The sequence below is a fragment of the Nicotiana tabacum genome, chromosome 17 (assembly GCF_000715075.1).
Source record: "Nicotiana tabacum cultivar K326 chromosome 17, ASM71507v2, whole genome shotgun sequence".
In the NCBI taxonomy this organism is placed as follows: domain Eukaryota; kingdom Viridiplantae; phylum Streptophyta; class Magnoliopsida; order Solanales; family Solanaceae; genus Nicotiana; species Nicotiana tabacum.
In genome coordinates, this window is record NC_134096.1 from 113,370,715 (window position 1) to 113,387,878 (window position 17,164).

At 36.8% G+C, this 17,164-nt stretch overlaps 1 protein-coding gene across 1 annotated transcript; it reads right to left on the reverse strand.

Moving 5' to 3' along the window:
• Positions 1-5,120: 5,120 nt before the first annotated feature.
• LOC107810057 (uncharacterized) lies at positions 5,121-11,098 on the reverse strand (the record flags this gene model as incomplete). Its single annotated transcript, NM_001325852.1, is given in 11 exon segments — positions 5,121-5,521; positions 5,617-5,721; positions 6,714-6,773; positions 7,479-7,567; positions 7,805-7,926; positions 8,797-8,903; positions 8,992-9,062; positions 10,061-10,154; positions 10,246-10,400; positions 10,468-10,605; positions 10,846-11,098. Coding segments are annotated over 11 exon segments (1,221 nt in total). The 3' UTR covers positions 5,121-5,401.
• Positions 11,099-17,164: the final 6,066 nt, after the last annotated feature.

The window sequence follows — 17,164 nt, forward strand, 5'->3', positions numbered from 1 at the left end:
TGTAACTGGGAATTGTATGCAAGCAATTATGGAGATTTATGTGACTTTACTGTGAAGAAGTACCATCCAGCTCATAAGTGCAATACCAAAAATAAGAACAAATTATGTACTTCTAAGTACATTGCCAATAAGTATAAAGATAGGATTATTTTCCAGCCAAATATTAAGTTATGGGAGATTCAGAATTTGGTCAGGGATAAGTTAGGTTTGTATGTTGGAAGGGCTGTTTGTTACAGGGCTAAGTGTAGGGTGATAAGTCAATTCATAGGTGACTGGAGGATGGAATTTAACAGACTTGCTGATTATGTTGATATTATTAAGCAAACAAATCCTGGGAGTTTATGCTGGATCAGAACAGATAGTGAGACTATTCTTGGCAAGAATCTGTTTGTCTATTTCTATCTATGTTTAGATGCTTTGAAAAGAGGATGGTTAGAAGGGTGCAGAAGGATTATAGGATTTGATGGCTATTTTCTAAAGGGAATCTGCAAGGGTGAGTTACTTGTTGCAGTTGGTAGAAATGGGAATAATCAAATATTTCCTATTGCATGGGTTGTAGTTGATCAAGAGACAAAACACTCCTGGAGCTGGTTCATCACATATTTGATTGCAGATTTACAGTTGGGAGATGATATTGGCTTAACTGTTATGTCAGATATGCAAAAGGTAAAGTTACAATCAACTTTTAATTTTTCTTTTTCCTGCTTTATATATATACTGTTCACTAACAGTTATTACTATTTTTTGTATGGACTAGTACCAACTATAATGGAATTACTACCAATGGCAGAACACAGAATGTGTGCTAGACACATTTGGTCTAACTGGTCCAAGAACTGGAGAGGTGAAGAAAGGAGAAAACAATTCTGGAGATGTGCCAAAGCATCTTATGAAGTAAAATTCAAGGAAGAACTGGAAGCAATGAATAAGCTTGGTTATAAGATATGTGAAGACTTGTTGAAGTATAATAAAGAGTATTGGTGTAGGGCATACTTTAGAGAAGATTCAAAGTGTGATGTCATTGAGAATAACATGTGTGAAACATTCAATTCTTGGATAGTAGGTCCTAGGCACAAGTTTGTTATAACTATGTTGGAAGAAATTAGACATAAAATCATAGGACTATTGAAATGAGGAGGTTTGCTGAGACTTGGGTTACTGACATTGCACCAATGGCTAGGATGATACTGGAAGAGAACAAAGCCCTTTCTAGGAGGTGTAAGGTTATGTGGAATGCAGAACATAGGTCTGAAGTTGATGAAGGTGTGTACAGATTCATTGTTGATTTTAAGACCATGACATGTATTTGTAGATCATGGATGTTGAGGGGCATTCCATGTCAACATGCAGTATGTGCATTCTATGATAGAGAAATGGACCCTGATGATTATGTTGCCCACTGGTATAGGAAGGAGACTTTTCTTAAAGCTTACCAGCATTTCATTCAACCAATTCCCAATATGAAGATGTGGTCGGATTCAACAAATCCATCTATAGAGCCTCCGGAACCTAAACCTATGCCAGGTAGACCAAAGAGATGTAGGAGAAAAGCCAAGGATGAACCAAGAAAAAAGCATGGTAAACTATCAAAGAAAGGAGTAAAGATGACTTGTTCAAACTGCCAACAAACAGGACACAACAAATCTGGATGCAGGAAAGGGGTAAGTTCTGATATTTGTAATTCTGTCTTTTACATTCTTTTTTTGCAATTATGATATTCTTTTCTTTTACTTCTGTCAGCATGTTCCAAGAAGTGCTACTCAACAAAGTCAAATTATGCCACCACCTCCACCAAGATCATCTCAGGAAATACCATCTCAACAAAGCAATCCATCCTCTATATGTGAGGATACAAGTGTTCTCAAAAGACAAAGCAACAACCAATCAACTGGGATTGGTAGAGGAAGAGGCCATGGACTATGTAGGGGAAAAGGAAGAGGAACTACACTAGGAGGAGACTCGGCTAATGCCGCAACCATTAGACATAAAAGGCCAAGGCATACTAGTTTTGGGATTTTCACTGACGCTATGATTGGAACTACTATCCTGAATGTAAGGATGTATAGTTTATTATAATGCAGTTTTGTGGGCTGGAATTGTTCTGTTTTTTACTAATTCATTGTATTTTACAGCCTGGTATATCATCTGAGAGAGTCATATCAGCTGGGACATTCAAGGATACATCTGCAACTAATATAGACATTGAAAGCCCCTCGGATTGAAGTTTAAAGGAAGAAATGCAGTGACAAGGTCACAACTTCAGCAAATGAGTGCAGCAAGGAAAAAAGGTTCTTCAAGTCAAACAAGTTCAGCTGCATCTACACTGTGAAGCAGACAAGTTTTTATTTATGTTTTCTAAGATGTCACTATCAGTTTTTTGTTTAGACAGTTATGCTCTATTAGAGTTTACTAGTTTGGGCAGTTATATGTTTGGGAAAACAATGCTCTGTTTTTTGTAATTTGTAGACCAAAATAATGCTCTATTTTTTAGCTTGGATGTAATGCTAGTCCATCACATTATGCAATGGAATGTTTAGGCAGTTATGTTTTCAATTCATGAATATGAATTTGCATTTCATTCATAACACATTATGGAAGTGCAGCTGAACTTAAATTTGCATTAAAAATTGGTCATTTCCATTTCATTCATAACAAGATAGTGTACATTAACAAAAGGCCAAATTCCTAGTACCTACTTCCAACATACTACATTTTTCTTGAACTAATAGCAGCAACTACAACACTATTAGCACCAGCATATCATAAAAATACTACATTGTTCTTCAAACTACCAGCATCACCAAAGCCAAATCCATAGAAACAGCACCACCACCACAACAAATAACCACTTCAACCGCGCAACTGTTTTCTCAGTTCTTTCGACTCTCTTCAACAGACCCCGTATAACCCTCTTAGCTTGATCAGGCATTTCATCATCATGCCATCTGAAATATTTGCAGCCACCTCGACCCTACAAAATTCAAAAAGAAATGCGGCAAAAAAAAATTAAAAACATATTTCTTTATTAAGAAATTCAAGGGTCTAACAAAAACAATACGATCGACTTACCAATTTACAACCATAAAATCGGCGACCTGGATTTGCAGATGACCATGATATAGTCAGTGGCGCATTAAATCCACCGTGGCAAATTTTCATTCCATTGCGAGAAGTTGTTGATTTTTGTGACATGGAGCTGATAAACGAGAAAGATGAGGAAGAAATCAGATCAAGATTCAAGCTTGGGCACCTAAGCTTCAGTAGAAGTGGAAAATGGCGAATTTGCAAAGGAAGAAGACGAAAGAGGAATTAGGGCATTCTTGAGAGAAAAAATGGAAAAATCGGGTGTTTTAAAGTGGGTCTAACGGGTGTATTTTATTTTTACCGTTGGAATATCCACCTAAGCAAATATTAATAACATTCATGCGCTTATCATGTGTGGACATAACACTCCTTTGGCCGGACATGCGTTGTGTTTAAATGGTATACACCAAAATAGAATTAAAGTGTTCAATAGAAAAAGCGTTAAATTAAGGTGTTAAAAATGAAAACTGGAGCCAAGTTTAAGGGGCCGTCTATATATTTGCCCTTTATATAATAATTCTTGTTACAAGTTTATTCTTCATACTGTTAGTGCATGACATCATCAAACGACGTCAAACGATATAATCTATCCAAACATTGTATTCATCAAACAAATCAATACAATACAATGCAATACATTATAAAACGACATGTAACAACCATCCAAACAAGCTACATTGAAGGTACATTTCACTTACTTTTTAGAGGATAAAGAGGAACGAGACAAGGCGAATTTGTTACTAAATAATAGAAAGACACGGAAGGGAAATAAATTTTACTATATATCTTACAGAAAAAAAAAAACTAATTTCATGTATATTGTAGTACTTTGTTAGTGATTTCATTTGTTTATTTCTTTTACTTTCCTTTTGTTATGAGAGCACTATACCTTAAAACAAATATCATCTCTAGTGTTATGGCATGCAAAAGGCATGGGATGAATGTTTTGACGTTATAAATAGTGCATATGGCATAAGCAGGTTTGAATCTCGTGATATCAAATGATATAGGGCATACAAGTAACCGTGACTAATGTTTTGATTTGAATTCCGATTTTTCTTCGTTCTTTTTGGGAATCAACGACAACAAAGCCAGTGAAATCACATGTGGGGTCTGAGAAGGGTAATGTTTGAGCAGCCCTTGCTCCTACCTAGAAAAAGTAGAGAGGCCATTTCCGATAAACCCTCAGCTCAGAAATTTTGGGAATCAAACAGTATAAAGATATGTAAACAAAAGTCCTAATAATCCAAAATTAACACCATTTAGCCACCACTTAAAAGTACCACAATGAATTTCAAATATGCTGTATTCCATCTAAAAGCATGTTCGATATTCGTGTATGTTCAGTTTGCTAATTCTATTTAAACACAATAGTGATAGCATAGCTAGCCGCCTAACATACAAAACAGCAACTTCAAATTTATAGATTAGGGTGGCAAATAGGCGTGCTGGGTCGGATATAGGCAAGTCAAAACGGATAATACAAAACAAATAAATTATTCGATTTGACCCATATTTAATACGGATAAAAAACAGATTAACCGGCGAATAATATGAATATCCATATTATTCATGACTTCTTGAATATGATCACTCTTGAAAAAATTTCTAATCTCCCAAACTTGAAGAACCCCCAATTTGAGGCTTTACAAATATAAAAGTTAAACCCATTAGTTATCTATTTTCTAAGCGGATAATATGATTTTTATCCATATTTGACCCATTTTTAAAAAGTTTATTATCCAACCCATTTTTTCTATGGATAATATGAATGGATACCTGTTTTCTTTTAACCATTTTGCCACCACTATTTATAGATAAAACGTTTAGCCAACGACTGAAAAAGTAGCTTCTAGTTTTATTGCAGGGACAATCATGTTTTATAGAGCAAAATAGATCATTAACTATGTAAAGATAAAGAGATCTAGGATTTCAAACAAATACTTCTGACTGCTTCAGAGGTTACTATCTCTTTCTGCAGTGTTAGCCACATCTATATCAAAGAACACCTAAAATGGGGAAAAAGGACTCTGAACTAGCTGAAACCCCCATTAATATATGATTCAGCAGAAATTACGGACGTCAATTAATGAGAACGGTAATTCAATGTGTCGGATTCATAAGAATCCTCACTCAAGCTAGTAATGGTGAGTATTCTGAGACTACCTTCAAGCAACTAATGGTTGCATCACAGTTGCGAAGACTGAAACATGTGGAGATATTCCTGAAGGCAGTAAACTGAGATGGCTGCTTCTCCGTAATGCAAAATACACAGTGAAGGGACAACATGAAGTTCGATGTTTTATTCACCCAAATTTCAAGATAAGACACCTTCTTTTCTTGTCAGATCTTCCAAATTTATATCCAAGTTCAAGCCCCTATTTGGCAATGCACTGAGCATTGCAGGAATATCATGTTGTAGCGTTGCAGCCAACTCCTTGGAAAGGTAACACCAAAGACGGCATTGAATAAGCATTACAACAAATACAGTGGCCCTATATGTGCTCAAAATAAAATGCATAAACAGCTTACCTTTCTCTTCTCATCCTTTTGACGCTTTATCACCTCCAAAGGCCAGTCCGCAACTAGCTTTTGAAGTTCAATCATGAAATTTTGCCTCCTCGAATCGGGTATTGTCTGCAATGAACATCAGTACTTTCAAGTGTGGTCAAGGATAAATATGCATGAAATGCAATGAGGGCCAAATATTGCAGGATATGTTAAGTGCAAGAACATGAGAATAATAGGTAAACAATAACAATCCACGTCATTTGTTCAGTACTATTACACAAAAGTCTTAATCACAATGACAAGCAGAAGGGATAAAGTAATTTCATTTATCTTGTTCAGTTAAGAAACAAAAGAGGATAAGCAAAGATGGAAATGCGTGTCAACCTTCTTCCTTAGTTTTTCAAGCGCCATTTAATTGGATGGAATGCACCAAAATCTGGGACCTATAAACCCTCAACAAGGAGAACTAAAGCATTCAAACCCCTCTTTCTTCCCTTTCCCTCCCCTTCATTGAACCAAGCATTGTAAAAACAGCAGTCTATAATCACAGATCACAAGAACCCCCAGAACGTTTGGAAGACCAGAGCAGTAAAAAAGATTGGATGAACTTTAAATAATTTAATATCTGACAAATCATATAGAATTGGATGATTTGCTCTCTGACATCAGGTGCATACCACACGATTAACGTATCAGTCGGTCAATTTATGAACATTGAAGAAATCAATATTTGAGTAGGAAAAAAAAAAAAGAAATCAACATCTGATGCTGCCGATAATTGAGATGGTCACCGATATTAAAAAGCCTATTCCAAGGGGGATACATGATCAATTATCCCAAAAGGAAAGGAGAAAAATTGGGGGGAGGGGGGTATACATGATAATGAATTTTCAGTAATTTATCAAATTGCTGAAGTCAGTAGCGCACATTATCCATTAATCGATATGATGAACAATCTTTTGAGCACATCCATTGTAGTTGTCTAAGAGCAGACTATTCACAAAGCTCCGGTTCCAACCTAATATCCTACCATTGCACAAGCTATGCCATGCTTGATGGCACCCTCTCCATAGAACAATAAAATAGAGACTTCAAAACAAGCAAAAACTGGCAGGCACCTGATTGAGTGATTGAATGATGGCAGCAGCATCTCCAGGTTTGTGATCAATTAGGAAAGCCTACAAACGAAATCAAAACTTGTTAATATCGACAAAAAAGAAGAAACAATTGTGAGACCACATCTGCCCCTCTTCAGTGCTTGGATATACATTTGCCGAAAGAAGATGTTAAATAGTAGGTGCACTTGCAACTTGTAAGCAACTGGAAAGATGAGGAGACATGAGTTTCATAATCATCATCAAGAAATAGAAACCAATCAGCTAGTCGATTTCACAACCAAAGTTAAAGGAGTTTCCAAATCAGCTTTCATAACAATGATGCTGCATTTTACCATTATCCAGACTGCTCTAAGGCTGTCAAAAACTACTGGGGCTCTGTGGGAAAATACTTGCCTAGCACTATATATCAACCATGTGTTGAACTTGATAGCTTGCCCTTATATCAATAAGACTCGTCACATAGCTATGGCTGCCTACTTCAGTTGAATATAATCTGATGGGAAAGAGGAGGTGTTACTATTCAGAGCAATCCAAATGCACGTTCTTTCGACAGGTAAGTTACAGTGGTGTTAAATGCAAGAAAGCACCAAAAGATGTGTCAACAAGTCTACTATCGAGAAATCAAACATTTTTTGGACACTTCTCCAATTGGATATATGATACAAATTGGGATCCCCTTTTAGGTCATTCATTTCTGTGCTGAAACAAGAAAGAGAGGGAGGTAAAGGAAATGTAAAATAAATCAAAACTAAGAAAATGAATTACCTTAGCACATGAAAGTCCACTTGCAAGAGTATGTTCCTTCATGGATTCTGATCGTATCTTCTCAATTTTCCACAAAGCATCCACGTCTCCTTCGGAGCAAAGATGCAGTAACAGCAGAGTGTCAAAGCCACAGCAGTAAGCTTTAGTGTTCATCAGGAAACTATAACCCCATAACTGAAGCCACTAAGAAATTCGCTCTATTACTTGGTGCACTTTTAAAAACTAACCACCAACCACCACCGTACTCGTGCATAAAATGAGAGGATTCTGATATAAAGTTCTAAATATTTTGAAGTTTTAAATAGGAGAAAAGGAAGAGCAAGTACCTATTTTTGAGGCAAACTCCATCCAAGTGTCCAAGGAAGTCTTTCGTAGCTTCACTCCTGCTTTGACAACCCTTTTACCATACTTACACATCAAGTCCCAGTTATCAGTTTGGAAGCAAATGCTGCAGTAAATCAATCCAACAAGTAAAAGATCTTTTTAGAAAGAATGAGGTGTATAAGGAAGCAACAGATTATAGTTCAGCCAAGACATAATAATAATATAGATAATTGCTGTTACTTGCATTAATATACATATTATTATTTTTTGATAAAGATACATATTATTATGTTAACACTAGCATAGCTAAGTGGCATTTTGCGTACATGCCTCTTCAAAATAAGTACAGTATCTATCATCCTATCGGCACAAACCTCTAGGATGTAAGCTAGGGCCCTAGTCTGAAGTATCCAAAAATTAAGGAAGGACTACACAACTTGATCTCAAAAAGCACATTACTACTCAATTGTGTTCTCATAATTTTTATTGAACTAGAGCAGGTCATTGTCTTTATCGCGACATGATGTGGCAATGGGTGCAATCCAGCTGGGAAAAAATGCAACATAATGTGCAATTCTCGAAATTGGTCTTGACCTCAAAATAAAGGTCTTAATGTGTATAAAACTATGAAAGTCACAGCACAGTTAAGTTTAACAAATAGACCATTAGAATGGAGAAAGCAAGCTTGAAAAGCTCACCAACTCAAATAGTTATCAATCTTCTTATCCAAAGCAGTAGAAAATCCCTATTCGTCCTAAAGGTTCCTACTTCCCAGAAAGAGTGCTCAAAGCATGATTAATTATGTCTATTGTCAGTAAAAGAAATGAACATTGACGTTTTCATGGATATTATGATCCTCATATTACAGAAATATAGAAGTGTCATGCTGGTAAAGAACAATAGGATCGTCAGGGATTTAGTTAGACAACAGAAAATAAAAATAAAAAGCAAAGAGGGAAGAGATATTGGGTAACAGTTTATACTGGATCAGTACCTGAAGACAATTTCTGCAGTTCCAGGCTGCAGGTTCAAATCATTCTTCTTCACCAGTTTCATAATTTCTACCAGCAGTTTAACATCATTATGCTGTTTAGCAAACAACTGCAGTCATACAACACCAAAGTTTTACATGGCTTAGTCATCACACAAATATCATACATCATGAAGCCAAAGTAGAACTCCAAATTACCAGTAAATGGTGAGCAGATCCAATATTAGGAGTCAATCCGTACACATTATGCTTCCACAACACCTTCTTACCTGTATACAAGGTGAAGCTTTAACATTCTCAACAAGCTCTTAGTAAGCAGAAATACTTGAAGATTCAGTTTAACAATCCATCAATCCATTCAGATACCACTGAAAGAAATCAATTGCATATGATATTTGCAATTTTTCTTTCACCTCATTTATTGACTACTCAAGTTATTCGTCTTTTAGAAAGCTTTAACTTACACATTAGAAAATCCATAAAGACGACCAAAAGCATATCCGGCGTGTCATCCCAGCAAGAATTCCAATCCTAAGATTGTCAATCTTTCCCTCTTAAAAGTTTGTAACCACAAAAATTTCTTAAAAACTCAAATATTTCAAGTATATTCCTACTTAGGATTTTTCCCTCAGAAGAATAATGGAGATTTTAACTAGAATTTTTACAAAAATTAATTTTACTTAGCTTGGATGAACAAGTGTACAGAGTCAAAGCAACGTGATGAGATGCACTTCCGCTTTCAGTCTAAAAGTCTAGCTTCCTTATTGATACTAACAAGTTTGCACTACAAATGATGGGAACAGGCAACTAAGCTTAAATACTGAAGAATAGCAACGAGAACTCAGAAATTTACCCAAGTCAAGTTATTCGTCTTTAAGAAAGCTTTAACTTACACATCAGAAAATCCAGAAGCATATCCTGTGTGTCATCCCAGCAGGAATCCCAATCCTAAGATGGTCAATCTTTCCCTTCTAAAAGTTTGTAACCACAAAATTTTCTTTAAAAACTCAAATGTTTCAAGTATATTCCTACTTGAGATTTTTCACTCAGGAGAACGATGGAGATTTTAACTAGAATTTACAAAAATTAATTTTACTTAGCTTGGATGAACAAGTGTACGGAGTCAAAGCAACGTGATGAGATGCACTTCCGCTTTCAGTCTAAAAGTCTAGCTTCCTTATTGATACTAACAATTGCACTACAAATGATGGGAACAAGCAACTAAGGTTAAATACTGAAGAATAGCAAAGAGAACTCAGAAACTTACCCAAGTCAATGGCGCCAACACGTACACAAGCCTTTGTAATGTCCTGGCAGAGGGCACAATTGAAGTTTTCATGGATACGGAGATTTGAAAGTCTCTGCACTCAAACATACACCACATGCTACTTACCATTAGACGAGCAAATTAACAAGGACCTCCTATTAATTCAACGAGATAAAGAGACTAACAAATATCCGAAGTCTCTGCAAAATGTCGTGTAAAAGATTAACATCTTCACGGTTCGCACAACTTTGTATTAGGGACCACAACCAAGCATTTGGCGGAGCAGATCTTTGTTCCACGACAGATTTCAGCATCTTATCATACAATTCCTTCACAGACACTGCTATAAAACTACGATTCAGAAATAAATATAAAGATCAAAACCATACGAGAAAACAAACTATCACCTGTTGCCGCACTACTTTCAACTGTCCCTGCTTCTGTAGAAAATGATGCCTTGAGCATCGTAGAGCATTTTACACATTGACATACATTTCTCTGAATATTGTGTTTTGTTTGCATATAATTTCCACAAATTGCAGTACCTGTTTATTCAGAATAGCTATCTTAGGATACCGATATATCAAATCTGTCATTTAGTTGGAAAAAACACAGCAACTTTACTAGCATTCCAGTATAGCCTTGTCGAAGTTCAAAATCAAATTAATTAGAAAATCTTCAAATAGCAATCATAATTTCTATAAATCAAAATTTTCGCAATTTTTGACCTAGTAAAATCCAGATAAAAAAAAATCCTCTTACTCAAATCGAAAATGAATAAGTACCAGAGGTAAAGTAACCACGCCGTGAAGAAGAATTGAGGCATGATTCAGTAGCTTCATAGGTACAATGAGATTGAATTCGTGACACTGAGTTGAGCAGAATCGGAGACGACGACTTTCTCAAAACCCTAACGAGCTGGCGAGCCTTCAAAACCCTTTGCATTTTTGCTTTGCCTAATCGAATCAGGTGTTCCCAATTTTTTTTAGGAACGTCCTCAGATCAAACCGTCCCAATTTTTGAAGTGTGGACTTATCAAATGGTCCAAACAAGGAAGTCCAATTACCTGATCCATATAAAAAAAAAAACTTGTTGGGCCGGGCTGGTAGTCCATTTTTGCTAGCCATTCTCGGGATGCTATTTAAAGATTAGTCAATACTTATTTTGTCCTAAAATTTTAAATTAAAATTCTTAACTTCAGGACAACTAAAGACATTTTTATCTTGAAAATTTGAATTGAAAAACTGAAATTCAGGATGCACGGACTAATTCCTAAATAGTAGCCCTTTAGAGTGGCTACCTAGTGTCATTTCTACCAATATGTGTTTATCCTATGTAATCTTTATAGAAATAGTCGGTCGGATTTACTATTTATTTTTTTTAATCGGTATACATAGATTTTATACTAATTATTTACGGTTACACCCATATTCCCTCCATCCCAATTTATATGAAGGTGATATTTGACCGGAAGAAATAAAGGAAGACTTTTAAAACTTGTGTTCTAAAATAAATCAGAGAATTAGTATGACTATAAATTATTTCACTACGGGTAAAAAAGAAAGTTTAACGTTGGATTGTTATTAAATATAGAAAAGTGTCAATCCTTTTGGTACTGATTAAAAAGAAAAGAGTATCACATAAATTGGGACATAAGGAGTAGTATATGAATTATACATTATATTATACATCGTTCGATTATTTTTAGTTTAAGCGGTTGGATGGCATGTATTTAAGTTTATTCTTCTTGTCCTATTAAGAGGCTAAGTTCAAGAATATTCAAGCAGTTGAATTCGATATTGTAAAGCTAAAGAAGAAGAATAGCTATTTCATCGATTCTTCGAAAAAGGGAATTTTATCTCTATATCTACACAGAATAATCAGACTGGTAATCGTCGTCATCAAGGTCTACGTTTTTTATTTCCTCCGCCGATAACGGTGTCGCCACCCTCCCCCCTCTACATGTTTGATTCTACCATTTCTGATTTCTGGTGGATTCTGAAATTCTAACAAATAGTGTACAACATTTGGATTAAAACAATTTATTACGTTCTTTAGGGCTTTTAACACAGTTCATTGGTAGGCCAAAAACGTACAAGTTTAACTTTTTCCCCTATTTTTTCTTTTAAAATACTACAATTCTTGGCCATTAGAGTAAGAATTGTTTCTGATTATTTGAAGAAATGTGAACGAACATCTAAAGCAGTAAGTTTACGATTCGAAATTCTTTATCCTCCGCTCCCTCCGTCTGGCACCCTTGTTTTACCAAATTCAGATTCCGGTCAATTCTCGTTGATTTCTTGGTTGGTCTAAATTCCAGAAAAAATATATAATATTCGAAATTTCTTCTCTCTATTTGAACGAGAAATACATAGAGTATTGCTCCAACTCGTCGCAATCCATCACCGCCGGCCTGATTTCCGTTAACTTCAAGGGCTGTAATCCAGGTTCTATTGTTCCTCTATTGTCTTGTTATTTTAATAGTTTGATATTTTAGCGTAATTGTATTTTCTTATCTGTCTATTTTTGTTCTTGGATCTTTAGTTAGTATTTGCCCTAGTATTGTCAAACTATATACATTAGTGATAGCGTTGATTACTTGCTTATATTGTAATCTACATGTTTACATCTTTATTTCAAATATCCCTAGTAGTTTTGTTCTAGTTTTGCACATTTTCTTTTTGACCTTTTGTTGTAGATTATAGTTCCTTTGTTTTATTTCTTCACTTGTTTATCTAACCTTTAGTTGTAGATTATAGTTCCCCACTAGTTCTTTTATTTTATTTCTTCGCCTGTTTTGCGACCTTTAGTGGTAGATTATATTTCAGTAATTCATTTTATTTTTGTCGCTTATTTTTTGGGTAATACTTACGTAGTGACTCCTAGATTATAGTGGCTTGGGTAAATGATGGTAGGGTAAGGTCTTGTCCTCGGGGGTGTCAGCATGAGGGGGGAAGGTAAGAGGGCTAAGGGAGCTACTAGACTGAGAGTGGGGTCTTGGAACATAGATTGACTGGAAAATCTGTGTAGTTAGCAAAGATTCTCGAGAAAAGGAAGATTAATATAGCTTGTGTACCGGAGACTAGGTGGGCAGGAGATAAGGCGCGGGATGTGGGCAGTTTCAAACTTTGATATTCTGGGAGGGTGGGGGTAGGAACATGGTAGGTATCTTACTTGATAAGGACCTCTATGATCTAGTGGTAGAGGTTAGGGAGGGTGAATGACAAGTTGATGACTATTAAGCTAGTTGTTAGAGGTTTTACTTGGAACATAATCAGTGTTTACGCACCCCAAACAGGCTTGGATGAGGAAGTCAAGAGGCGTTTCTCGGAGGATTTGGATGAGATGGTGCAGGGTATCCCGCTCACCGAGAAGCTTTTCATAGGATGAGATTCCAACGGCCACATTGAAGCGACGTCTGGGGGGTATGATAATATGCATGGTGACTTTGATTTTGGAGATAGAAACGGAAGAGGAACGTCTTTGCTGGACTTTGCTAGAGCATTTGATTTGGTGATAGCAAACTCGAGTTTCCCCGAAGAAGATGGAGCACTTGGTCACCTTCTGGAGTTCGGTGGCCGAGACTCAGATTGATTATTTACTATGAAATAAGTTTGTTAGGTCTTTGCACGGATTGCAAGGTTATCCCGAGTGAGAACCTCTCGATCCTTCATAGGCTCTTGGTCATGGACCTTGAGATCACGAGGAAGAGGAGGAAGAAGGCAATGTATAGCCAACATATAATCAAGTGGGGAGCCTTGACGGAAGCTAAATCGCAAGAGTTGGGGGCTTGGAGGAGTAGTGGGGATGCAAGCGCTGTATGGACCACGATTGTGCAGTGCATTAGGGAAGTCGCGAGAGAGGTATTATGGGTCTCAAAGAGTTATGTAATGACCCGACTGGTCGTTTTGAGTATCTGCACTTCGCTCGGTATTTTGAGGGCTCGAGTATCTCCGCACGATGTATTATGACTTGCATAAATCGTCGGTATTGGTTTTTCAAGTTATCCGGAATCGATTTGGAAGAATGAACTTCAAGATTTGAGCTCTAAGTTGGAAGAATTGACCAAGTTTGACTTTTTAGCATTTGACCTCGGAATGGAGTTTCGTCAGTTTCGTTAGCTCCGTTGGGTGATTTTGGACTTAGAAGTGCATCTGGATTGTAATTTGGAGGTCCGTAGTCGAATTAGTCTTGAATTGGCTAAAGTTGGATTTTTAGGAAGTTTGACCGGGAGTGAACTTTTTGATATCAGGGTCAGATTCTGATTCTAGAAGTCGAAATAGGTCCGTAATGGCAAATGTGACTTGTGTACAAAATTTGAGGTCAATTGGAGGTGATTTGATAGGTTTCGGCATCGGTTGTAGAAGTTGAAGTTTCAAAGTTCATTGATTTTGACTTGAGGTGTGATTCATCATTTCAAGGTTGTTATGCTTGATTTGAAGCTTTGATTAGGTTAGTTTCGTCATATGGAACTTGTCTGCAAAATTTGGCGCCGTTTGGAGTTGATTTGATATGGTTCTGACGCTCGGTTGCGATTCTAGAAGTTCTTGAAGTTTAGTTTGATCTTCATGCATTTTGGCATCTGATTCGTGGTTTTAGAGGTTATTTTGATGATTTGAGCGTGCGAGCGAGTTCGTGTTGTGTTTCTCGACCTAGGTGCATGATTGGTTTGGAGCCCCGAAGGCTCGGGTGAGTTTCAGATTGGTTTCAGAATGATTTTTTTCTTAACCTTTGATTGCTGGTGCTGGTATCATCGCATTTGCGATGTTTGTCGCAAATGCGACAACCGCAATTGCGAAGCAGCTATCGCATTTACGAAGTCTGGGCTGCTGGGGAAATTCGCATTTGCGAAGAACCCTGTCGCTTTTGCGGAATGTTGGTCTTCGCATTTGCGTAGAATTGGGTCGCAAATGCGACATTGACAGACAACCTTCTTGTTCGCATTTGCGATAAAATGTTTGCATTTGCGGGGTTTGCATTTGCGAACCCCCTGCCGCAAATGCGACATCTGCAAACCTGTTAAGTGTTGAGAATTTCGAGACTTAGCTTTGTTTTGATATATTTTGAACCCTAGCTTCGATGAGAGGCAATTTTGTGAAGGGATTTTCATACCAAATCATGGGGGTAAGTACCTCTAATCAATTCTCAACTATATTTCATGATTTTATATTAAGATTTAGCAAAATAAGTATTTGGACTCGTGAGGCTATGGGTAGTCAAGACCTACCCTTGGACCCGGATTTTGACCGGGCGGGCCCGAGGGTTGACTTTTGTTGACTTTTTAGAAATTGTATAAAAATCACAACTTTATTAATTGAAATTATTTTCCCTTGTATTGTGTAATGTATTTAAGTCGTCTTTGACTAGATTGAGCCGAGCAGAGCTGAATTTGTAAAGGAAAAAACTAGCTTTGAGCGGACTTTTGGAGCGAGGTAAGTGTCTTGCCTAACTTTGTTGAGGGAATTTTTCCTACTATTTGACATTGTTTGCTATATGCGGGGGTGAGACATATATGAGGTGACGAGCATATATGTATGTGCCAGGGTTAACCATGCTCGGGGGTAAATTATGTTATAAATTGTGCCAGGGTTAACCATGCTCGGGGGTAAATTATATTATAAATTGTATTTTGTAGAATCACGTGACCTTCTTGCCTCATGCCTTACTTGACTCCTAGATACTAAGAACATAGTATTAAATGTTAGAAACTAAGACTTAGCTTATTATAACTTGATCAAAGTTGATGGAATTCTGAGAATACATTGGTGTGTTTAATTCGATCATCACTATGCATAATCATTACTATATTACTACGGCCGATATTCTTGAGATACTAGACTCTATACTTGTGTTGTGGATCATTTGTGAGATTTGTGGAAGTATTTGAATAATATGGTTCTTGAGGGCTTATTGAATCATTGTTGGCTTAGAAAGTTATAATTGGGATTTGTTTGGAATATCCGTTAAAACACTCTCCTTGATGTTATTTATGATTCATGCCTTGTCTGTCATTGATATACATATGCTCGGTAAGGAAGAGTATAAAGCACGAAGGGTGATGTCGTGCCATAATATTGAGAGTAAAAGCACGAAGGGTGATGCCGTGCCATATTATTGAGAGTAAAAGCACGAAGGGTGATGTCGTGCCATATTATTGAGAGTAAAAGCACGAAGGGTGATGCCATGCCACATTGTTGAGAGTAAAAGCACGAAGGGTGATGTCGTGCCATGTCATTTGAGAGTTAAAGCACGAAGGGTGATGCCATGTCATTTCATTTATATTGTTATGCTTTATTAACGTGAGATCATGGCACAATGAGTGTTTCCGTGCAGGTGAGGACGGGGGACATGCATTATGATGTGATATATGTTTCCCGTGTATACGTTTGTACCTTTACCTTGAGCTATTATTGTCGTACTTATAAATCTTGTGTGACTTGTTGTTATTATCCTGTCCTTGTTCTCTATATCAATCGTTGTTGTGATGCCCATGTCTTCTACGTGTTTAACTTGCAAATACCATGTCTGCTTCCTGCTGCTATAATCATACCCATGTCGTAACTATTCGGTCACACCTTAGTACAAGCCCTTTTTCTAAGTTAGTCATTCATGCCTCTACTTGTTAACTTGGGTAGATCAGGTGTTTCTTTCTTATTTGTTATACCTGTATTTAAGCCTTCATCGTGCTATATAGTTGAAGCTGATATTCCTTATTTCCAATAGCTGTCATCACTCACATGCTTTCCGCCTAGTCTTTTACTGCTACCCACATAGTTATCCTTGTTTATTATTGCTTCTTGCGTATTTCCTACCTTGTGATTTCCTGTTATTGGTATTTCTACCATCTGGTTGGTTTTGTTATACGTATATTGGGTGAGGATAAGATAAAAGCACGAAGGATATTGCCATGCAATTGACTTGATATCTAAGAACATTCCTCATGCTATGAAAGTTAAGAATTGACTGTTGTAGTTTATTGGTTTCATTCTAAGGATATGATTTGTCGAGGTATTTGAAGATGTCAAATTGTGATCCCTGCTAACACTTGGTTGTTGTTTTGCGTATCCGTTTCATGTATTCTTCTCGATTATATTATGGTATAGT